The following is a 25,548-nucleotide window of genomic DNA, read 5'->3' on the forward strand; positions in this document are numbered from 1 at the left end:
TAAGCCACCCTTTAGCACCTCTGTCCAAGTTCTTTCACTCACTAGTCCTCTGCTCCTGTCCCATCAGAGGTACCCCAACTTACCACTGGTGTGATTTAGGATCACATTGCCTTCCAGCAGTCACTACTGTTGTGGTTACTTCTGTGATGCCAGTCCCTCATGCTGGGCTGCCTCTTCCCTAGGAGCCTCATTCTCCTCAGGTATACTGTGACGTTTTCCCTGTCATCTTAGCCCTAATGGTGCAACTAGGCCCTGGATTCTAACTCCTCTGGCAGACTTTGTACTAATCAGAAAATCTGCCAATGATTCCTGTCCAGATTCCCCTTATTTTGAACAGGTATTGAAGCTATGGGCCGTGCACCTTTAGACATATTATGATTGGTATAATCTCCTTAAGGTGGTGTTTCTTCATTGGAGATCTACATATCATGACTTAGCTGAGAATTGGGACTGCCTGCCTTTAATCCCATGCCTTTAATCCCAGCATTTGGGAGGCAGAGGCAGGCAGATTTCTGGGTTTAAGGCCAGCCTGATTTACAGAGTGAGTTCCAGAGAAACCCTGCCTCGAAAAAACCAATATATATATTTGGAATATACCCTTAACATTACCTTTGATATGCTAACTGGCCACAGGGTATACATTAACCCTATCACTCAGGCCATTATTGGACTGCATTCTTACTTTAACCAGATTGTTGATCATTTCTTTAAGGCCCTTAAGTCCTGCACTCCTCGGGGCCCTTCTACATATTTTTGCAATATTGTCCAGCAGTCTGGAGAAACCTTCATGGACTTCCTATCCCATGTGACTGATGCAGTGGAAAGATGTGTTGATGCTGGCCCAACCAAAGACATGTTCATCAAGCAGCTTGCATGGGAGGGTCTTAATGCTCCCACTTGCAATGCTGTGGCAGCTGTAAGGAATGATGATATTCATAAATGGCTTGACTTAGACCCTGGTGTGAACCCCATTGCAGCCCTGACTGCCTCCATTGATGCCTTGGCCATAGAACATGTACAGAGGACATGCCCTTCCCTTGAAGGGCCCCTGATCACACCTGTTGGGGCTATGACAAGCGTTGTCACTTCCGATGGGATTGCCACTCAGCTAGGCCCAAGACCAGATACCCTCGTTGTAACAAAGGTTTCCATTGGGCTAAGGATTGTTGTTCTCAAAAGCAAGAAGACAATTTAAACTCCAAAAGGGGCACCCCTCAGTAATAGGGACCGCTGCTCGACCAGGAGTCTTTTGGACCTTGCCAGTGTTTCCTCACTCCCCAGTGATGACTGTACATTTAGAAGATATACCCGTTAAAGGGTTAGTTGATACAGGGGCAAATGTTGCTATAATAACAAAAGATGAATTATGGAGGTCTCCACATTGGAGACCCCAGACTGGGCCCTCCATTACAGGAGTTGGATGGCAGTCAGGGATCTTTTGCACCTGTTGTGGCTGATGTTTCCAGCAATATTTGGGGAAGGGATACTCTGAAAGACATAGGTGTCATCCTTACTATGGATGATTGCATCCTTTTTGATGATGTTATGCAACATGACCAACTAGATCACATATGTCAGAAAGTGAGGGATCATCCCCAATTCTAATGGCCACTGCCCACTCAGTGCCAACTGACACTAAGGTACCTGAGGGTGGACCAGTGGCCCATTTTGGAACCTAAACTTTCTGCACTCAAGGAACTGATCCTGGAACAATTAGCTCTGGGTCACCCATTACCCAACCTTTGCTAATCTTAAGTATGTACATGTTGTGGTAGGTACTTGCTCAGTCTTAGTATATGTGGTATCCATGACAGATGAAAAGGCCTCTCAAACCATTAAGGCCATGAAATCAGCAACGTTGGTAATGGAAGTGCTTTGGGCACTCAAGACTGACAATGTACTGGCTTATTCATCTTAGTAGTTCAAAGCCTTCCTATCCTCATGGAGGATCAGTCACTCCTTTGGGATACCCTATAATCCTCTAGGTCAAGCAATGGTAGTAAGCAAATCGCTCCTTTATAAAGGAGCACTTTATAAAGCACTTGCTCTGGTCACCTCTCCAGAATCCAAAATAGATCCACACCTAGTCTTGGTGGAGGCCGTTCCATGTGAACTTTTTCTCCTTAGATAGAAGGGCTGAGCCCTGCTTACAGACATTGGACATTTTTTTCTGATATGGATTAATGTACATAGTTTATTAATTTTTCTTCTGCCAGCAAGGTCTGATGAGCTCTGGGCTTTGACATCTCCACCCCCATTCTCTTGCCTGTGGCAGTTAACTCCCCGGCCTACCCTGATCTTTTCTCTTCCAATGCGAGTTTGGGTTTGCCCTTCATAGACTAAGTCACTACTACAGAATGGTTAGAGACACCTGACACATGGGGGAAACTCTCTGCTTTACCACCAATATCTACTCCATCAGCCCTTGTAGTGTGGTTACACAGTATGACCATGGGGGAAGTTCATGGTAATCTAACTTATGGTACCATGTTAGGCATGGAACACCATGTTCCCCTTACTGATTATATATCCCCAAAGGATCCCCCAAGCATATCATGTCCACTCCTGCCTCGATGTACAAAGGTCCCTCAAATGCCCACTTCTGTGAGACTTCCTGTCCCTTCAGAGCACTGCCAGCCACCCTGCACTAGGGGTAAAATTAACTAGGGACTACCTGATATTATCATCTAACCTCATACTTGGTATGGGGAGATTTACCTCTCATGATGCTTCCAATATTACTCCCTATGTTAACAAGGATCCCATTAGATTCCAATATTAACCCATTATGAACAATTGGGATTTATGTGGCCTAACTGTCTTGATTTACACCCCCTTACTCTCCTAAAGTGTGGCCCTCTCTTTAATGGGACAATATTAAGAGGCTCTTTCACCCCTTGTGGATAGCCACTTATGCTCTGATGGGAGGAATTGTCATACTAATAATTATTTTAAGTGTTCCCCAGAGTATATCTCCAGGTAGCATTCCATAAATAAGACAACCTTCCAGGTGCTGTGATCAAAGCATGGATGGCAGAGATCAGTGAGACCACCATGTAGAGTGTTCCTCATCTCCCATTGTGTGATGTCCCCCTGGAGTGATATCTCTTTGTGGGCTGGTAGTCAATGACAGGTAATATCCTAGAAGACAGGACAACCTAAGATAGGCACAATCCAGTAAACTGGGAATTCTCTGAGGTGGGTCAACAATGTTGAGGCAATGGCACCTGAGCTCCCACTAGGCTGTCAAAAATCTAAAAAAACAAAAGGGAGGATATATAGCAGGAACGGGGGGGGGGGGGCGACTACCTCTATGTAAACACTGGGGGCTGCACAGCCACAACAGCATTACCTTCAGGAGGAACTAATTAATAACTGCATGAGAGAATAAGGATTTTTATTTAGTGCAAATAATGCTAGCCAATCAGGAATTACTGTTTAGAAGAGATGCTTTCTTGGGACCAATGCAGGCGTGGGTAGAGAGTATTAAAGTAGCTTGTAGCTGTGCATAGATGAGCTTGCTGCAGCATTTCTCACCTACTCCTGGAGTCTGTGTTGGTGACTCTGCACCATCTCAACCCAACCCCCAAGGGCAGGTAGGGTCAGATGGAGAGCTGTCCAGGGCACAGGCAACATGCTTCAAGTCAGTTTTTGTTTTTTCACAAAAGTCAAGAAGAGTGAGCACTGCACAGTTCATACCTATCAATGGAATGTCTGAAGTGTTGCACAGCTATGAAAAGAATACCCACGTGTATATATGAATAGAGAAACCCTGGAACCTTTACTTTGATAGTCTGCTCCATGTGTCTTTGTTGATGTACACTATACCTATGAAAGTATCCTAAAGACATGGACCAAGTTCACTGAAAAACAATTATAAGGTCCTAAAACTTTATGGTCTTTGAAATCATTCAAAAAGCAGAAAAAAACTTCAACCAGAAGAGGTTCACTCCATTTTCTCATTTCCCATGTGTAGGCATATGGAAAAAGTATACAAACAAAAGAAAATACAAATTCATTTATAGGAAAATAAAAGCTTTACTTTCATTAGTTACAAGTTCAATTAATGATATATTTTGAATAAGACAGTGGACAAACTTAACAACAAATTAAATGATGTCACTCTTAAGAAACCTTTTGTGTATTTTTTTACTTTTGGTGCTGCTGAGCACTGAACTTAGGGACTCACATGCATGACACAAGTGTTTCTTTTCTAGCTACATACACAGCCCCTACACTTTCTTTGAGATAAATTTTCCACTCTAATAATGTTTCTCACTTTAATTTTAAAAGTAAGAAAAATTATTATTTCCTAAGTATGAAACCTGTTGTCACTCAATATAGCAGTTCACTATGTCTTCTGCAGTTTATTTGACAAACACCACATCCCTAATAGCCTACTGTTCTTCTTTCACAAAAAGTGCAGTATCCTTATTTTGTGGCAGCTTCTGTATCCAATGATCATATGGTAGATCATTTCTTTCCAACTTAATTGCTTTTACCCAACAGAATGCTCCCATCATATACAATAAATGATAAATTTATGCTGTAATTTTACAATATCCTGTCCCTTTCAGAAGACAAATAATCTGGTTAGATCTTTTAACTTGACACAAACTAGAGTTACCTGAGAAGAGGGGACTCTTCACATTCATCAGGTTGGACTCTGGCCATTTCTGTCAAGTATTTTCTTTATTAATTACTGATATAAGAGGACATAGACCACTTTGGGCAGTGCCACCCCTTGGTACATGGTCCTAGGTTGTATGAAGGAAGCTAAGCCAAGAAAAGCAATTCACCAGGTATCATTTCTCCATCGTCTTCCTTAGTCCCTGCTTCCAGGTTCCTAGTCTAGCCTTTATCCTGGCTTCTTTTGATCAATTATAACCTATAAGATGAAATAAACCACTTTCTCACCAAGTTAGCTTTAGTCATGGCATTTAATACAGAATCTAAACACAAATTAGGAACATAACTTAGCCAATACTTAATTCAAAAGATGGAATGGAGTCATTCTCAAAAACCAGACATACATGACCCTTTTCTATTAATGTGACTTTTTACCCTATTTTTCCCAAAGGCTGCAATAAAAGGCCCCTGAGGCAGGTATTGTATCATCAGAAAGTTTCAGATAACAATCACAAATGGCAAAGCAGATTTTGCAAGGAACCATAAATAAATGAGTACACGAATATTAAAGGCAAGTATCAACCATCTTCAACCTTTCAAATATATGTTTTAGCTATTTTGACTTTTAATTGCTCAGTAATTATCAATTATTCTGTGGAATGTAACATTGAAAATTAGCTATGAAAAACAAGAGGCTGAGTAACTCTTTCCATTCACCTTCCACTGTAAATAGTCATTAAGTAACATCCTCAATAAGTGCCAATTGGATTATTTCATCAACAATGTGCATTTTTGTGTTTATAGAGGTGGAAATCATATCCTGAAGCATCTTCTCTACGTGTATGAAATGTCTTCTTAATATGTTATATGTCTACAAAAGCTTGATATATTTTTTATTTTAGGTCAAGTTCTTCCTACATATCCCAAGCAGACAATGCTCCCATAACAACCTGAAAAGGGTGGTTGTACATGCATACCACTACATCTAATGACATATTTGAACTCATGATGGGTGTTTATCATCAACACAATACTAACATTTTCTTAAGATTGTATTCCTGGATATTATGCAAGAAGTGAATTATGCCCAAAGACCTTGCTATATTCACATATGCTTCTGTCCAACATGAAGTCTCTGATGACTTGTAAGGTTGGAACTTCGACTAAAGACTTTGCCACACTCACTACATGTGTAAGGTTTTTCTCCAGTATGGATTGCCTGATGGGTAGTCAAGCTTGAACGCACACTAAAGGCTTTATCACACTTATTACACTGGTAAGGTTTTTCTCCAGTATGAGTCCTCCGGTGACTAGCTAGGTGTGAATTTTGAGTGAAGACTTTACCACATTCATTACACTTATAAGGTTTTTCTCCAGTATGGATTGCCTGATGAGTAGTCAAACTTGAGTATACACTGAAGGCTTTGCCACACTCATTACATTTGTAAGGTTTCTCTCCTGTATGGGTTCTTTGATGATTTGCAAGATGTGAATTTTGAGTAAAGACCTTGCCACATTCCATACATTTATAGGGTTTTTGTCCAGTATGGATTACTTGATGGGTATTTAGGTTGGAATGTGAATTAAAGGCTTTTCCACACTCATTGCATCTGTAAGGTTTCTCTCCAGTGTGAATTCTCTGATGGATTGAAAGGCTTGACGTCTGACTGAAGACCTTGCCACATTCAGTACATTTGTAAGGCTTTTCTCCAGTATGGATTACTTGATGGGAAGTCAGGCTAGAACGCACACTAAAAGCTTTGCCACATTCACTGCATTTGTAAGGCTTCTCTCCAGTATGAACTCTCCAATGTCTTGCAAGATTTGAAGTTTGGCTGAAGAGTTTGCCACATTCTTCACACTTGTAAGGCTTCTCCCCACTGTGAACTCCACGATGACTAGCTAGGTGTGAATTTTGAGTGAAGACCTTACCACATTCATTACACTTGTAAGGTTTTTCTCCTGTATGGATTGCCTGATGGGTAGTGAGGCTGGAGTACACACTAAAGGCTTTTCCACACTCATTACACTTGTAAGGTTTCTCTCCAGTATGTATTCTCCAATGATTTGCAAGGTGTGAATTCTGAGTAAAGACCTTGCCACACTCTGAACATTTGTAGGGTTTTTCTCCAGTATGGATTGCCTGATGGGTATTTAGGTTTGAATGTGAACTGAATACTTTCCCACACTCATTGCACCTGTAAGGTTTCTCTCCAGTGTGAGTTCTTCGATGAATTGTGAGGCTTGAGGTTTGACTGAAGACCTTGCCACACTCATTACATTTATAAGGTTTATCTCCAGTATGGATTACCTGATGGTGAGTTAGGTTTGAACGAACACTAAAGGCTTTGCCACAATGATTGCATTTGAATGGTTTCTCACCAGTATGGATTCTTCCATGACTCTTAAGGTGTGAATTCTGACTGAACACCTTGCCACATTCATTACATTTGTAAGGTTTCGCTCCAGTATGATGCCTCTCATGTACCAAAAGATAAGAGCGTCGAAAAAAAGCCTTACCACACTCAAGACACTTGTAAAGTTTTTCTCCAGTATGAATCTGCCGATGATATGCTAAAGAAGAAGTATAACTGAAGACTTTGTCACACTCTTTACATTGATAAGGTTTTCCCTTAATGGTTGCTTTCTGTCCTTTTATACGTAGTGAAGAATAAACATCATATTCATGAACAACAGGTGCTTTGTCACCACTAGCAAGAATTTTGCCAGATGACAAAATTGAAGAACCACTGCTGATGGACTTAGCTTCATTACCATCAATATTTTCTGCAGATGGAAATGGGTGCAGTTCAGATAGATGTGAAGTGAAGCTTAACAGATGCTGATTTTTCCTAAGGTTTCTTCCTGTCTCCTTTCCACTATCTTGATCTCTTCTACAAGTGGGTTTATAATTCCTTTCATGCTCTTTCCACTGAAACTCAAAATTCTGAATGTTCTGCTGGATTTCTCTGAAGGAAAACTCTTCAATGCCATTGCGTTTATATCTTTCTGCCACCTTTGTCTGGACTATTTCCCCTGAATCTCTACTCCCTTTAATTATATATTCAGGAGAGTTAACTAGAAGATATAACAGTTTTCTGGTTAAGTATAGACAAGATATTGTACAGTGAAAATATTTACAGCAAAAATAAATTTTACTGAGTTCATTTATCAAAATTTTGAAACATAAAAGCCAATTTAATTATCACAAAACAGTGATTTCATAATTAAGTACAGGTAATTGTATATAATTTTAAACTATAAGAAAGGACTCATTTCAAATAACTTATGACCAAATTATTCATATTAAGATACATAATCCAAGAAAAGATCATTTTTCCATCACATCATAAATGTATATATTATTGCCCAAAAGTATATGGCTGCATTACAAGTGAATGGAAAAAAATGATATTAACAGTATATTCTGCATAAATGTATATAAAATACCATAGAATATGATAATAGAATTCGATAATAATAGATACTTTATATAATCAGTTAAGTTGCAATTTTGAAATACAAAACAATAGCAAAAAGACATGAAAAAAACTCACAAAAACTGTATTAGCAAAAACAAGAACCTCTTAAAAACTTACCTAGACCAACTCATGAAAGGCATTTTTAACATGAACCAACAGTACAAATCTGTTATACTGCACAGAACACACAAAAACCAGGCACCTGTAGGTTCTAATAAATACTACAAAACAACTCTAGAATTCCATGATAAAGCAACCAGGCAAATAATCAATATATATATATATATATATGTCATAAATTGCTAAATGTAGGAGCTAGAGAGATGGCTGAGGCATTAAGAACATGTACCACCCTTGCAGAACAGCTGAGTTCTGTTCCCAGCACCCACAATGGACAACTCACAATCGCCTGTACATCACCTACTCCAGGGATCCAAAACTTTTATATGGACTCTGAGAGCATCTGCCCTCACATGTATATACACATGTATACAAATAATTAAAAAAAAAGATACATTGAAAATAAAATTCTGTGTGTTGTAAAATGATACACTTTCTTACTAAGGAGAAAACAGGGTTTTCTAAGCAGAAACAGCAAAAAAAAATAAAAGGAACATGGCATTCAGCCATTCCACTACTGTGTTTGCATATGTATGAAATGAAGTCACTATTAGGAGGACATGACTGACTACATAACTATAATTATGACAGTAAGGCTCACAGTAGCCTAGATATGGAATCAGTTTCATGTATGCAAGCAAATGAATAAAGAAAATAATCTGATGTCAGTAGAGGCAGCACCAGGTGCATCTCTCAGTTTGAGACCAGCCTGGTCTACAGAATAAGTTCCCGGGCAGCTGTAGATGCACAGAGAAACCATGCCATGAAAAGCAAAAAGCAAATAAAGTGACCAAACAAAACAAACAAACAAACAAACAAAAATGGGAAAAAAACAAGAAAATTATGCATGCACCTACATTTTATGTTATTATTCAGTCACAAAAAATACATGGGATTCTGTCATTCATTAGAGAAACTGACAGAAATATAGGGCATTGTGCTAAGCAAATAAACAAAACAGAAAGGAAAATATAGCCTATTTTCTCTTACATGTGGAAACTCTTTTTTAAGTTTGAACAAAGAATTATAAAGAACCAAGTCTATCAGGGAAGGGGAAGGAGAATAAGAGGATATAGTAAAACAAAAATTGGAGAGTGAACATGATCAAGGCAATAAAATACACATTTATGGAATGATGTATCTCACTAATTTAAACAAGTAATATGTTAATGATTATATTAAAGTCATTCTATATATACATATATATGTACATGTATATAACAAAATGATTTAAGACAGACACACAAAAAAAGACAGAAACATGATATTTCAGTGTGTGTATGGGTGTGTGTGTATGTGTGTGTGTAACAAAGTGATAATAAGATGGAAACATATGATCACACACACCATTTAAAAATGCACTTATTGCCCCTGTTGTTTTGTTAAAACTCTGGTCTCACTGACCACTAACTGATTAATATCCTCTACCCCTGCTGACTATCTTTCTGTTCCCTTGCTTCTAGGTGAATTGAGTTAAATTTTATATATATATAAAACTCATATATATGGGTAGAGAGATACACATATGGTGTTTACCTACATGTATGTTAACAGATAAATAATGGATAAGGAAAATACGTAGATATATACAATGAAGACTATGATCCCCGAATGAATTCCTCTTATCCACAGCAAAATTGTCAGAACTGGAGTGGGTGTCCAATAAAACAAAATGTGACAGTTAACTGCGGCTTTATTTTGTGTATAGATCATCCAGGCTGATAGACATTGTAATAAATAGAATGTTCTTTTGCAGGACAAAATTCTTCATATAAAATACATACACACACACTAGAGGGAGAGAGAGGGAGAGAGAGAGAGAGAGAGAGAGAGAGAGAGAGAGAGAGAGAGAAACTGCTGGTGATGGACACATGGTCTATTATATAACTTGGCTACTTGTGAATAATGTCACAGGAACAATACAGACATCCCACAGAAACATCATCTTGAGGTTTCAAGATCTACACTCAAAAGCTCAGTTGCTTGATTACACAATAACTCTTATTTTTATTTTTTCTGACGTCTCTGTAAAATGGTCTCATTAATGAATCCTAATCTATATTTTAACCAACACATAATAAGATTCTCCTTTTCCTCACATCCAAACCAAGGCTCAGCTTTTCCAAAGTATCAATTTTTGCAAGTGAAGGTAATGGCTCATTTGGATGAAAATTGGCATTTCTGCAATAATAGTATTTTTGTACGCCATTGCTGTTCAATAAATTTCTATTACACTGGCCATGGTAATGTACACTTATAATACATCTACAGAGGAGGCTGAGTGGCCTCTGCAGTGCTCAAAAGAGAATAAAAAGAAGGAAATAAAAAGAAGGAAAATACCAACATTTCTAATGGTGAGTGGAAGATGGTAGAATACTATCTCAGCTAGGCCCCGAGCTTAACCTCTTCTACACTGTGCATGCACATGTTAAGTCTAGCCCCATCTTTAAGTGTGCTGTTTTCAAACTGGCTTGTTTCAGGTTTCATGCTTTGGCTTTCCCTGTTGGATATATGATATGCAAATTCTTTCTCCAAACTCAGAGGGAAATACCTGATGGTAAATTTAAAACAAACAAACAAACAAAAAAAAAAACCAAAAAACCCAAAACCTGGTCATTTAGCACACAGTACCAAAGATCTTCTCAGTCACTCATGTGAAGTTTTGCAGTAATGAAAATAAGTATGGGCGAGGTGTCGTACTGAGACAGATGATCCAGAAAGGATGCTGGTATTGTATCATCCAGCAACTCAACTTCTGTAGATCTAGAAGACTGATGTGTCTATGGGATGTTTATACAATTCTCAGTGTTGTTCCTAGTAGTTAATTATTTAATTAGCCTTCCTATGCAACCAGTTGACTCTATATGTATTGTATTTGTTTTATTTGTTTTTCAGACAAAGAAAGTTCTAATTGCAACAATGACTATCAGTCTGAAGAATATGTTACTGAGCAAAATGAACCAAGTAAAGAACTATTATGTGCTGTTTTGCTTGTTAGCCTATTCATTTTAACTTTGATTTCCTTTGGGACAGGGTCTCACTACACAGCCCTGATTTGTCTGGAATTTAATATGTACATCAGGCTTTTCTCAAACTTATAAATACCCACCTGCCTCAGCTTCTCAAGTCCACAGATTAAGATATGCACTACCATGCCTGGTTTAGCCTGATTATTTCATAACTGATCTCTATTACTAATATAGCATTATATTCAGTATTATTCCTTTTGAGGGTGGCATATCCAGCTAGTATTTTCAACTAGACTCACCTCTTCAAAGTTCTATGTCAGGCAAGCATGGACACTCATATGTAATATCATCATTTGTCAGACTGAGGCAAAAGAACTGAGATTTCCATGCCAGCCTGGTTTGAACAGCAAAATCTTATAACCCATTCTCCTGCCCTACAGTTCTGGAACATATTACGTTGGCACAGAGAGTCAAATATTTCATCATGACGTTTCTAGTAAACACACATAACACCTTTGTCAAAACTTAATTAACTACATAAATGGATATGGTAGCTTACGCATATAATCCTAGCACTTGGAAGGCTGAGGCAGGAAGCTTACTCAGATGTTATGGTCACTCTGGGCTACACAGTGAGTTTCAGGTCAGCCTGAACAAAAGAGTGAGACACTACCTCAAATACACAAACAAGATTAAAACCAGACAAAATTACCTGGCACCACATGAGGGTGAATGGCTAAATTTTTGTACCTGTAAAGAATAGTGGCAGACTTATTTCTCACTGAGACCTTGCACTTGCCATTACACAGTGAGGCAGCATCTACTCTGCCCTTTTAGAGCTTACCTGCACTCATAGCTCTGATATATTCCTTTCCATTTGATTTTCTGGTACTTATTGCCTCACTCTCCACAGTCCAGGGTCCTTTGTTTTGTTCCAACTTAGACATAGCATTCAAATTTGGAAGTGTGACTCCTGTTTATAAAAAGATGGTAACATCAGGTACTGAGGATTTTAGAGAATTCCATACTGTGCTAATGTGAGGAGAGAATGTGTTACATATAAATCTAGAAAACTACCTCACAAAATCATCACTGAATGCCTCCTTCTGGGAGCTTAATGGACAGATAACTAGTTACCTACCAAGAACTACTGACTGAAAAGCTTAGGGAAAGAAAGCAAGGATTGAGATACTTTAAACACGTGCCTAGGTGCCATAAGCCATGCGTGGTGACAAATGCTTATAACTCCAGTACTAGGCTCAAAGAAAGTAAATAAATAAAAAATAAAGAACAACCAAAGTTTACAATAAGGGCCTGGGACACAGCCCAGTGGTAGAATGCTTGCCTGTGTAAAAGTCTTGGGTTCTATTCCCGGTGTACAACGGGAGGGAAGAAAGAAGGGAGAGAGGAAAGGAGCAAGGTAGAAAAGTAAAATGGCTCCACAAAGGCACAGAGGGAAAATGCAAAATTACAAATGAAGCCATCCTTACCCAGGGAGACCAGGTTGCTGTAATTCTCCAACATGACATCCCTGTGCAAAGCCCTCTGTGCATGGTCTAGGCATTCCCATTCCTCTTGAGAGAACTCTATGGCCACATCACTGAATGACAACTGTCCCTAAAAGGAAACAAACACATTTTACCATGTGGACATTTAGAATCTTTACAAAGAGGTGAGACAAGGGGAAAACCAAAACCAAAAAGATAAACTAATTTAAAGAGAAAAAAACATCTCCATGCTGTAACATTACAAAATACATGTCTTTGTTTAGTTCTCAGATGTGTAATTCACTTGTCATTTCTGGACTGATAAGAATGGATTCATCTCCTATGATGATGCTGACAGTTGAAATAAGGTTTTGAGGGTCCTGTGTTTTAGGAAGGTTGCTGGGAACCACTATGGCCAAGGCAGGAATAGGTCTGAACTTTAGGCCTTAGTCCCCATCCTCTAGGGAGAGTAGAGGGGCTGAAGTCTTAAGTGAACAGCAATGATCAATGGTATTAAGTAATCATATGTGATCGATGGAACCTCCATAAATCCTCAAAGCACAGAGTTTAAAGTTCTTTCCTTACATTCTGCCATGGTCAAAAGTCCTACAGAGTGGCTTACCCAAGAAGGGGGTAAAAGCCACAGCCTATCTCCTGTACCTCACATTTTGTGTCTTCTTTGTCTAACCATTCATGTATAGTCTTTGGAATGTCCTTCACAATAAATGGCGAAAGGTTAGGGATTTGCTGAGTACTGTGAGCTGCCTTAGAAAATGAATATAAGATACAATTTGCAAAACACATGAAACTCAAGAAGAACGAAGGCCAAAGTGTGGACACTTTGCCGCTTCTTAGAATTGGGAACAAAACACCCATGGAAGGAGTTACAGAGACAAAGTTTGGAGCTGTGACGAAAGAATGGACCATCTAGAGACTGCCATATCCGGGGATACATCCCATAATCAGCTTCCAAACGCTGACACCATTGCATACACTAGCAAGATTTTGCTGAAAGAACCCAGATATAGCTGTCTCTTGTGAGACAATGCCGGGGCCTAGCAAACACAGAAGTGGATGCTCACAGTCAGCTTTTGGATGGATCCCCAATGGAGGAGCTAGAGAAAGTACCCAAGGAGCTAAAGGGATCTGCAACCCTATAGGTGGAACAACATTATGAACTAACCAGTATCCCGGAGCTCTTGACTCTAGCTGCATATGTATCAAAAGATGGCCTAGTCAGCCATCACTGGAAAGAGAGGCCCATTGGACTTGCAAACTTTATATGCCCCAGTACAGGGGAACGCCAGGGCCAAAAAGTGGGAATGGGTGGGTAGGGGAGTTGGGGGAGGGTATGGGGGACTTTTGGGATAGCATTGGAAATGTAAATGAGGAAAATACCTAATAAAAATATTTTTAAAAATATTAAAAAAAAAAGAAAGAAAATGAAACATAAAACTGAAGAGAGGGAGAGCAGTCTACGGAACTGATGCTTCTAGCTGTCTAATGTCAGAATGCAACAGAATTAGTTGACACTGTGCTGGGGTTCACTGGAGAATTTCTTGCCTGGGATGTGGGGAAAACTTCGTATGTGGACTAGCCTAAGCTTTCTGTTGGATGAGAGCATACAGGGAGAAACAGACCTTGTTTTTCCTATGTTCCCAGATTAAGATGTAACAGAGCAATATAGCTTCTCTCTAAAATTATTTTCCTTTTCTGTGAGATATTATGGTATGTCACAGTGCATTTCTCATGTTTGTGAATAATAGAAATAGCAAACAAATGAAAGCCAACAGTGTGTGCCCCTTTCACTTACCTCCTGTTCCCATACATTCACTCTGTTCACCCAGGCATATTTCTATGCCCTTTTGCCCAATAACTATAACTAATAACTATCACTTATTTCTTATCCCATTAAAGAAAAAAAGAAAAACCCATAGGCTCATCTCAATTGTACTGGTAGATAAGATGACTGACACAGCCTGCTCAGTTTCTAGCTGAGCTATTGCATGGGCAGTGTCTTCAGAGATAAAGTCATGAGGCTTTAAGAAAAACAAAAACAAAAACAAAAACAAAAACGGGTGAGTAGCCTGCCCACCAGTTAACTGTTACTCCCTCGACTTGGTTTCTAAAGGCATTTTCTACTATTTCTGCCCTTCTACCTCATTGCTCCCCTTATAGGCCCCTACTGCCATTTCCAGCACATTTCCACAATTCCACACAATACCACCATCAGGACACATCAGTCAGAAGAACAGGGGAGTGACTTGGCTGCCAGATAAACTGTCCTATTCTCTAGACTTGGCTTAGAAAACACATTTCAATGCCTGCCTGTTATAGGTTATTTCATTACACTGTGAAGTCCAAGATTATCTTTTTTTTTAACCAATCATGTATATTCGAAATATTCATTAAAATCTCACGAAAAATAAAGGTTGAAAACTATGGGAGAATTACACAGTAACATAACAGCATGCAAGGAATATTTTTTCCTCATACACAAGAAACTGGTAGCTACTCAGAATATGATACATGATTGGACTTGAACTTGTTATTCTGAGATAAGTTGATGTTCAAAGGGGGAAGGTGAAGACTGAAGGCCAGTACAAGAAACGACCTTGTAGATTTCACTTAATTTTCTTATTGTTCTAGAAAATATCATGTGCTATCTGAAATTTTTGCTTTTAATTTCTCTTCATATATTTCTAAGAACAAATGTGTTTTCCTATACAACCATAGTTTGTCAATCAGACTCAACAAGTATAACCATGACACAAGCTTTTCCAGTTATATTTAATCTATGGTACATCTGTCAGCTACATCAATTATTCTACAAGATTATCTTTTTTACTGGCAAAAAAAAATTTGTTTCTAGTTGTGAGGTGGTTCTGCCTTAGCACACACTTTTAATCTCTCTGGCTGGAATACAGACACACCCTTACTCCACATTTTTAATTCAAAAAAGTAAAGTTAGTTTTTAGAAGGAATCACCTATGTTTTGAAACTGGTGTCTAATTGAGTGGCAGAAAAAGTGGCAAATCATCAGAGAAATATTTGACAGAATAGGATATGCCCAACTCCCATGAAAAAAAGACTCAAAAGAAAGTTGACTTATGAGAGAGCAATGCAGAGGGGGGAGGGCAGTTTTACCAAAACAGAACAAGCCAGAAACAAGTTAAAAGAAGAAAAGACAGAATTAGGAGACAGAAGATTAGAACATATTGCCAAAGTTTGTATGAGGACAAGCAGAATAAATAAGGAGAAGTAGATAGAAGGTAGATCAAATCAGTAAGCTGGAGAGGAGCCTGAGTCAGAACAGCCAGAGATCAGAAAGAAGTAGGAAGGGCCAAGGAAACAAACAAGCAGGTGAAGGAAACTGGTGAAGACCTGAAAATTGAAATAGAAGCAATAAAAACAACAAAAATGGAGGGAATTCTAGAAATATGGTGTAGAAACATTTACTCTCAATTCAGCGTTTCTACCCTGCCTTTGACCTTCCCAGATAAAAGATATACACAACCTTTATATTTGTCATCAGCCTTAATCAGCAGAAGAGCTGAGCAGATATCTATATTCTATGCTATTTTGTCTATTTTCCACCCAATAATCCCATTATATAATTTGCCATGCCAATGCACATGGCCATTACTTTAAGAATTTTACCCCAACAAGGGTTTCTCCTCTCTTCATTGTCTTTCTTTTCTTTTCTTTTCTTTTCCCTTCTTTTCTTTTCTTTTCTTTTCTTCTTTTTTTTGTTCTTTTCACCTTGTGGTTCTCCTTCAACCCTAAGCCTAAGAATCCTAAATCCCATCTATGTCTACTGGCTATCAGCCTATTTATTCACCAATAAAGGATAACTTGGGGAACAAGGTCACGTAACATCACTTGGTCTTTTTGTAGTTTCTAGAAGTAACTAGAATTTAGCATAGCAAAGGTCAAACCTCAACAGAAATGCTTGAAAATCTAGGTAAGTGAACAGGAACTGCAGATACAAACATCAGCAATAGACTACTGGAGATGGAAGAAAGACTCTCAGGGGTTGAGGCTACTGAGAAGTAATAGATTCATTAATCAAAACAAGTGTTAAATCTACTAAATTTGTGATACAAAACATGCAGGAGAGCTCTTGCTCCTTCGCCTGCTTGCCGTGTGAGACTGAGTAACTGCTAGATCCTTGGACTTCCATTCACAGCTGCGACTGAACCATTGTTGGGAATTGGGCTGCCGACTGTAAGTCATCAATAAATTCTTTTACTATATAGAAAAAAAAAAAAAACATGCAGGAAATCTGGAACACTATGAAAAAAACCAAACCAGCTGGGTGGTGGTGGCGCAAGCCTTTGATCCCAGCCCTTAGGAGGCAGAGGAAGGTGGATTTCTGAGTTCAAGGCCAGCCTGGTCTACAGAGTGAGTTCCAGGACAGTCAGGGCTATATAGAGAAACCCTGTCTTGAAGAAAAAAAAAGAAAGAAAGAAAAGAAAAAAAAGTAGGGGAATGCCTGGGCCAGGAAGCAGGAATAGGTGGGTTAGAGAACAGGGGATTTGGGGAGGGGAAGCTAGGAAAAAGTAACATTTGAAATGGAAATAAAGAAAATATCTAATTTTAAAAAAAGAAACCTTACTAAAACATAAATCACACATTGAACCTCAGATATTAATAGTGAGAGACTTCAGTATCTGACTCACCAATGGATAGGTAATCCAGACAAAAATTAAACAGAAAACTGGAGCTAGCAGACATTATGAATTTAATGGACCTTACATATATATATACAGAAAATTTCACCAAAATACAAAAGAATATAGCTTCTCAGAAACTCATGGAATATTCTCAAAAACTGACCACATACTGGGTCACAAAGCAATCCTGGGCCAACTAAGTAAAATGAAAATAAGGCCTTCTATCTTCCTTGACCACTGTGGAGTAAAGCTGCATTTAAACAACAGAAACAACAGAAAGCCTACAAACTCTTGGACACTGAACAACTCCCTACTGAACAAATTCAGTGTCAGGAGAAATAAAGACAGTAAAGACTTCCTAGAATTCAATGAAAATGAATGAACAACATACTGAAGCCTTTGTTATAGAAGGAAGTGTTGATAAGAGTTAAGTTCACAGCACTATATGCCTTCATTAAGAAAGTAGAAAGATACTACACTTGATCTTAGCCAAAAGGCATGAAGGCTCGATGCCCGGGTGTAGGGGAATTCGAGGGCGGGGAGGCAGGAGTGGGTGGGTTCGTGTAGGCACACCCTCATAGAAGCAGGAGGAAGGGGGATAGGATAGAGGGGCTCTGGAGGGGAAATCGGGAAAGGGGATAACATGTAAACTGTAAATAAATAAAATATCCAATTAAAAAAATGAAAGAAAGAAAGAAAGAAAGAAAGAAAGAAAGAAAGAAAGAAAGAAAGAAAGAAAGAAAGAAAGAAAGAAAGAAGGGAGGGATGAAGGGAGGGAGGGAGGGAGGGAGAGAGAGAGAGAGAGAGAGAGAGAGAGAGAGAGAGAGAGAGAGAGAAGAAAGAGCACACTAGTGACTTATCAGGACACCTAAAAGCTCTAGAATAAAAAGGAGTACATGGTAGGAAATAATCAAACTCAGGACTGAAATCAATAAAATAGAACTAAAAAGAAAAATGGAAAGGATAAATGAACAAACATTTGGTTCTTTGATAAAATCAGCAAAATTGACAAACCATGATCCAAACTCACTAAAGGACAGAGATAATATTCAAATTCACAAAACCAGAAATGAAAAGCAGGGCATAACAATACTAAGGAAATGCAAAGAATAATTAGATCATAGTGAAAAACCTGTACTCCACAAAATTGGAAAATCTAAAAGCAAGGGACTATGTTCTCAATAGATTCTACATATAAAACTTCAACTCAAACAAACAATTTAAATAGAGGTATAAACACTAAGCAAATAGAAGCAGTCCTTAAAAGTCTCCCAACCAAGAAAAGCACTGGGCCAGAGAGTTTCAGGACAAAATTTAAATCAGACATTCAAAGAAGACCTAATCCCAATTGTCTTAGTCAGGATTTCTATTCCTGCACAAACATCATGACCAAGAAGCAGTTGGGGAGGAAAGGGTTTATTCAGCTTACACTTCCATACTGCTGTTCATCACTGAAGAAAGTCAGGACTGGAACTCAAGCAGGTCAGAAAGCAGGAGCTGATGCAGAGGGCATAGAGTAATGTTCTTTACTGGCTTGCTTCCTCTGGCTTGCTCAGCCTGCTCTCTTATAGAACCAAGACTACCAGCCCAGAGATGGTCCCACCCACAAGGGGCCTTTCCCCCTTGATCACTCATTGAGAAAATACCTTACAGTTGGATCTCATGGAGGCATTTCCTCAACTGAAGCTCCTTTCTCTGTGATAACTCCAGCTGTGTCAAGTTGACACAAAACTAGCCAGTACACCAACATTCCTCAAATTATTCCACAAAATACAAAATAGAACATTACCAAATTCATGCTATAATGACAAGATCAACTTGATACACAAACCAAAAAAGTATTCAAAAAAGTATTCAACAAAGTAAAAGAGTTAAAAACCAAAGTTCCTCATAGACACTGATGCAAAAATACACAATAAAATACTTGCAAACTAAGTCCAAGAATGCATCAAAAACATGATTCACTGTGATCAAGTAGACATCATTCCATCTGCGGATGATGGCTCAACATATGAAAATCTGTCAGTGTCATCCTCCATATAAACACAGAAAGAAAACAAGCAAACAGACAAACAGGCAACAACAACAAAATCACATGGTCATCTCATTATATGGTTAAAAAAAACTTTGACAAAATCCAACTCACCTTTATAACAAAAGACTTGGAGAGATCAAGTATACAAGGGACATATGTGAACATAATGGAGACAATAACAGAAAGCCTATATAGCAACCTCAAATTAAATGGAGAGATACTCAGAGCAATTCCACTAAAATCAGGTACACAAGGCTGTCCTCTATCTCTATATATATATTCAATATATCTCTATATATGTATTCAATATGTATCTATTCATATATCTCTATATATGTATTCAATATAATACTTAAAGTTCTAACTGAAGCAATAAGACAACTAAAGGAGATAAAGTACAGATAAAATGGAACAGAAAAAGTCACAATATTGTTATTTGCAGAAGATATGATAGTAGTATACATAAGCTACCCCCCAAATTCTACCAGAGAAATCCTACAGCTGAAAAACTCCTTCAGCAAAGTGGCTCCATACAAGATTAACTCAAAATAATAATAATAATAATAATAATAATAATAATAATAATAATAATAGCCAGGCGTGGTGGCGCACGCCTTTAATCCCAGCACTTGGGAGGCAGAGGCAGGTGGATTTCTGAGTTCGAGGCCAGCCTGGTCTACAGAGGGAGTTCCAGGACAGCCAGTGCTACAGAGAAACCCTGTCTCAAAAAATCAATAATAATAATAATAATAATAATAATAATGATAATAATAATAATAATAATAAGAAGAAGACAATGAAGAAGAGGGCATCAGACTCCATTGCAGATGGCTGTGAGCCACCACGTGGTTGCTGGGAATTGAACTCAGGACCTCTGGAAGAGCAATCAGTGCTCTTAACCACTGAACCATCTCTCCAACCCTCAAATTTTTATTCCTGAATATTCAATATTAATCAAATGAAGGGAAATGTTACTGTATTTTTTTTTTTTAATTACAAGGACATGTTCACTGATAACTGAAAAATATAACTGCTTTTACCCCAAATGCCAGCTTCAAGCGTCCCATGGGAACAGCAGGGTCTGCAGGATGAGTTGTTTACAGAAGCCCCTACTGTTGAGCACTCAGCTATAATTCCTATTGACAGCTCAGGAAGTAAAGTACTTGCCTGGAAAGCATGAGGACTGAAATTTTCATCCCCAGCATTAGGTAAAACTTGAGTGCATCTCATTATGTAAACTCAGTGCTACATGGATGGATACACACAGATCCATAGAACTTAACCAATTAAGGAACTCCAGATTCCATGAGAGATACTGTATCAAAATAAAAGTGGTAAGTCACTAAGGAAAATGCTTGTTTTAATCTCTGACCACCTCCAAATATACCTACATGTAGTACAGACTCGCATGAACATGTACATACTTTACATATACACAGAGATGAAAGCCTCATGTGCATCACTATATCAGCACTCAGGAAGATAGCCTGAGTTCAACAGGAAAACAGTCTCTCTAAAAACAAGGACAAAACAAAACTGAACCTAACTAACCAAACAAGCAAAATACTCTGATATGCTTGCAGACAAGAACATAGCATAACTGTCTCCTGAGAAGCTTCATTCAGCAGTGGATGGAAACAGAGGCAGAGATCCACAGCCAAACATCAGATGCAGCTGGCAGACTCTTGGGAAAGAGTGGAAGATAGAACTGAGTGAGCCCAAGGGGACAAGGTCATCACAAGGAGACCTACAAAGACATATAACCTGCGCCCATGGGGACTCAAAGTGACTGAATCACCAACCAAAGAGCATGCAGGGGCTGGCCCGTGACCCCCTACACATTTGTAGCAGATGTACAGCTTAGTTTTTGTTTGGGTCCCCTAACAATTGGAGCAGGGGCTGTCTCTGACTCTATTGCCTGCCATCAGATTCCCTTCCCAGAGCTGGACTGCCTGGCTGTGCTTCAGTGGGACAGGAGGTGCTTAGTCCTGCTGGGACTTGATGTCCCAGGCCTGAGTTGTACCCAAGTGCAAGAAGAATCCATTTCTCTGAGAAGAGGAGGTGATAATGAGGATAGGGGATTTATAAGGGTGGGATAGGGCAGGGGAACCTGGGATTAGGATATAAACTGAATAAATAAGTGAAAATAAATAAATAAATGAATAAATAAATAGGAGAAACAAATATACAAAAGACCCCAAAACTATAGTATCTTGATGATAAAATACAGCACCCTCGATCCCTCATTCCATTTTCTTGTTGTTGAGATGTTCTCTTAGAAATACTGACCATCAACTTTACTATCTGTGATGTACTGAATTAAGCAGAATATGATTTCCCTTCATAACTCGAAAGGGAACTGTGCTCATTAACATATGACTTCCATGTGTAGTTTCTTTAACCTACATCTAGAGTGCTAACAGTTCACTTGGATATGAACCTAGACAAACCTTCCTGCCCAACGGCATAATGGCTGCTCCTTGGACACACTCAAGGGAAGCTTCTCCCATGTTCTATATGACAGAATCATTGCATTATAAAATTTAGTGGGTAAAGGAAATATGAGCAAGAGCAAGTGAACAAGTCTAGTCTATACCCAGTGAAGGTCAGCAGTTTCCATGCCTACCACTTCAGAAAGCAGAGAATCAATGGGGAAGGGGTGTACTTACTGTACCTGAGTGACAGCCATCCCTGGCTTTTTTTTATTTCCTCTTTCTTCTTCTCCTCCTAGGTTCTTCCTTGTGCAACATTAGTATTTCGAAATCAATCCTGAATACCAAAAGCATACAATTAAGTATATCACATGCTTGCAAGGTGATATAATAAAAAGTCTTATTCTGGGAATGAATGAATAAATAATAAAGCCTGGATATTGTGGGATATACATACAATCACATCGCTCAAAGCAGAGAATTGTCAACCGAAAGCCTAGACAACATAGTGATTTTCAGGCCATATGGAACTAACGGAACCGTCTCTCAAAATAGTAAAAATATAATATCCAGGATACATGCAATCACTTATCATCCCCTTTTGAGACAAGAATCTACTATATAGCCTGGGCAGGCCTTGAATGCATGATCCTGCTGTGTCTGTCTCCTGAGAGCTGGGATTACAGGTGCATGGGAACCAGCTCAGCAAGACACCCACTTCCTGTGTCCAGAGCCACAGCCACAGCCACAGGAAGGACTTCATTCACCATGTAGAAATAAGGGCATCTGTAGCCCACTATATCAAGAGGTTATAGCAACAACAAACTACTGCAGGAGGGACAACAGGTGACTTGGCACTTTTCTCTAGAACTTGATCCCTTCTCATAAAGATCAGGAATACAAGGAATGCCACTGCACACACTCGGAATGCACACACGTATACATACAAACACGTATAACCAAACAGACAACATCAATATAAGCAGAACATTCAGCCAGCACTTCAGAAGTGGACAGCTTCCCTACATGACATGTTGAAACGTACAGGAGTGTCTTCTGAAAAGGTCACCTGTTCCCTTTGTCTTGTTTCTCATAATGAGCAAACCTAACCAAAGCATTTCCCTGACAATCTGTTGCTGAGTGAGTAGATTAACAGCACTTGTGATAGCAAGTTATATTCAGGACATGGGACTTGGAAGTGAAAGGGTACAGTGGTGAGAAACGGTGGCATTTGAAGTGAGCAAGATATGAGTTAAATAAGCAGCTAGAGCCATGAGTCCCACCATGTGTGGAGAAGAGGCCCTTGGTCCTGGGAAGCTTCTATGCCACAGTATAGGGGAATGCCAGGGCCAGGAAGTGGGAGTAGGCGGGTTGGGGAGCAAGGGGAGGGGAGAGGAGATAGGGGATTTTCAGAGGGGAAACTAGGAAAGGGGATAACATTTGAAATGTAAATAAAGAAAATATCTCATAAAATGTCTATAAAATAATAATAATAATAAAAATATGAGTTAAAGCAATTAAGTTGGTGCCTGACAGGCTAGCTGCCTGAAGGAGAAAAAACATCACACATTTAGTGTGACTGGAGGCAACACATTCTATGCTAAAAGTTAAGTGTTAGGGGGTTAGAAGAATCCCACAGCTCCTCCACACATTACCCCTGTCAAAGAAGGGTGACACTGTCTAAAAATCTCACATTAGTTCTGGCTGTATAAGGACTATAAAGGATCAGTAAACACTATCAGTATTTATTCATTGAGAACGTGTCTTAGTTATTTATTCCAGGCCACCTTAAAGTCTCCATTTTCCTACCCCAGCTTTCTTCCCACATGCTGGCATTACTAATCTGTGCCACCATGCCTAACACAATACCAGTTAATGCCCATCAGATCAAGTTTCGCAACTCTCTTCCATACCACTAAAATTCAAACAAAAGTTAAGGGTTTTTTTTTTCCAACAACAAAAAGAAGCTCAGTAATAATAACCTTACTATTCTATCAACTTCTCCTTTATCCAGCCTGCCCCTCCCTCATTCTGCACTATCTTATTCACACTTTCTGAAGGGACTTTGCCAGCTCCAGCATGGTGACCATGACTCTGGTAGGCCTTGCCCTTTTCTTCTCTCTGCCTTGCTAAAAACTCTCAGATTACATTCCTAAAGCTACCCCCAAAGTCTATTCCCTTATTTGGCCAATTTCTCCTCCTGACACTTACTATGAAAGCCCAGCTATCAAAGCATTGAAGTCTGGCAACCAAAAGGCACCTTTGGCTCACCTAATTAATGTGCCAGCTAAACACCTCGTCCTAACAAGGGGATTCTCATTTTACCTCTATAAGCCGCCATTTGCTTATGGGTCACATCTGTCTCCTCTCTATCTAGAAACAGTCATTTGGCCAACTTCTGGACAAATACTCCTAACCACTCTCTCTTGCCCCTTTTCTGCCCTCTTCTTTGTTCCCTTCCCCTTCTACCTCTATCTCCTGTCTTTGACCTTTATCTGGGCCTTCTGTACCTCTAAGACAAATAAATCTTTGTGCTGAGAACTTGGTCTGAGAACTTGGTCTTGGAAGTTCTCCCCAGATACTTTCCCTTTCACTTCCATCTCCTGCTTTTCTTTCTGTCACACATTATGGCAGTTTAGCTGTTCTCTCCCCCTCCTCTCCACTCTTGCCAGCATCTCCAGACCCTGCTTTCTTTTTCCTTTCCACCAGGCGCCGCGGCAAGCTGCTCCTCTGCTACTCTTGTCACGCGCAGCACTCTCTAGTACAGCATCACCTGGCACTGCCTGCACAAACGAGAGTCATGTCTCCTCCCCCATGGCTGAAGCTTTTGAATCCGTGCCCCCCCCCCCCCCGCTCCTCCCCGGCTGCATCCTCTCTGGGCACCCCTCCCCTGGCTCCGCTGCCATTTCTCTCCCACGTTCCTACTTCCTCAGTCTCGCAGCTCTCCGCGTCAGTGAAGCTTTGCACACAAGATGGGGATTCCAGGGCAGAGGTCCGGGTTCTGAGTGCCAGCAACCGTTCTGAAGAATCTGGGAAAACTCACCCAGCTACAAAATTTATGCAGCGCAAAACCGCTTCCGGGTCGCTGCGCAGGAGTGCATTCAGCATTCCCGGTCAGCTCCGGGTAAAATAAGGCGGGACCAGAAAACAAGTGATTGACGCTAACAAGGGGCGGTACCTAGAAAGGAAGCTGCTCTGAGAAGGAATTTTTAGGGGATGCTGGCCACTGCGTGCTTGTGGGACGTGGAACAGGACACTGTTGCTTGGAGGGGACAGTATCTAAAGAAATGCTTATGGGCTAGAGTGGACCTGAATGCTGAGAATGGCGTGGTGAGGGCTTAGAACTGATTAGGAAAACAGCGGGGTGGGGGATCAAACCAAGTAATGGACTAGAAGGGAGTGTGGGGATGCACTGGAGAGTAGGATAGTGCTCAAGTTCAAGTGGTCATGGGTCTGGCTCTACAAGGGGATTCAGACTAGGTTGTGTTCTTGGTGCACAATTCTCAGTCCCTGCTTATTCTCCCACAGGTTCCTAGCTCTAAGGAGTAGGGCTCCTGAGCAGTGTCAATCAGTAACCATGCATAGGTAGGAGAGTCGGGGACGATGGTGAATATAAGCAAGCATAGGTTTTATTTTTAATTAGACGAGTTTTATATATAAAAACAATTACCTATTTTAAAAGTTATATTTTCTGTTACAAAAGAGAATTGCATTCACA

The 25,548-nt window shown here is 39.6% G+C and overlaps 1 protein-coding gene across 3 annotated transcripts; it reads right to left on the minus strand.

The window, feature by feature from the left end:
• Positions 1–214: 214 nt before the first annotated feature.
• Positions 215–24,916, minus strand: LOC110312213 (uncharacterized). Of its 3 annotated transcripts, none has more exons than XM_021185766.3 (5): positions 24,756–24,916; positions 22,073–22,167; positions 12,691–12,817; positions 12,045–12,173; positions 215–7,416 (listed from the first exon to the last, which is right to left on the minus strand). In XM_021185766.3, exons 2-5 carry the CDS (start codon positions 22,085–22,087, stop codon positions 5,735–5,737), a joined length of 1,953 nt encoding a protein of 650 aa, XP_021041425.1. In that variant the 5' UTR covers positions 22,088–22,167; positions 24,756–24,916; the 3' UTR covers positions 215–5,734. The 3 variants fall into 3 exon arrangements, with proteins under 3 accessions (XP_021041425.1, XP_029326971.1, XP_085689136.1); XM_029471111.2 differs by having other exon boundaries at positions 215–7,707; XM_085833010.1 differs by having other exon boundaries at positions 215–7,707; positions 22,068–22,167.
• Positions 24,917–25,548: the final 632 nt, after the last annotated feature.

This window comes from Mus caroli, unplaced genomic scaffold, assembly GCF_978045245.1.
Source record: "Mus caroli unplaced genomic scaffold, Mus_caroli_1 scaffold_18, whole genome shotgun sequence".
NCBI classification, from domain to species: Eukaryota; Metazoa; Chordata; class Mammalia; order Rodentia; family Muridae; genus Mus; species Mus caroli.

Bases quoted from the DNA above. Each gene is read 5' to 3' on its own strand.
- LOC110312213 (XM_029471111.2), bottom strand. The intron at 12,174-12,690 runs GTAAGGATGGCT...TTTTATAAACAG, and splicing joins CAGCAACCTGGTCTCCCTGG to GAGTCACACTTCCAAATTTG. The intron at 7,708-12,044 runs GTAAGCTCTAAA...TATATCTTCTAG, and splicing joins TATCAGAGCTATGAGTGCAG to TTAACTCTCCTGAATATATA.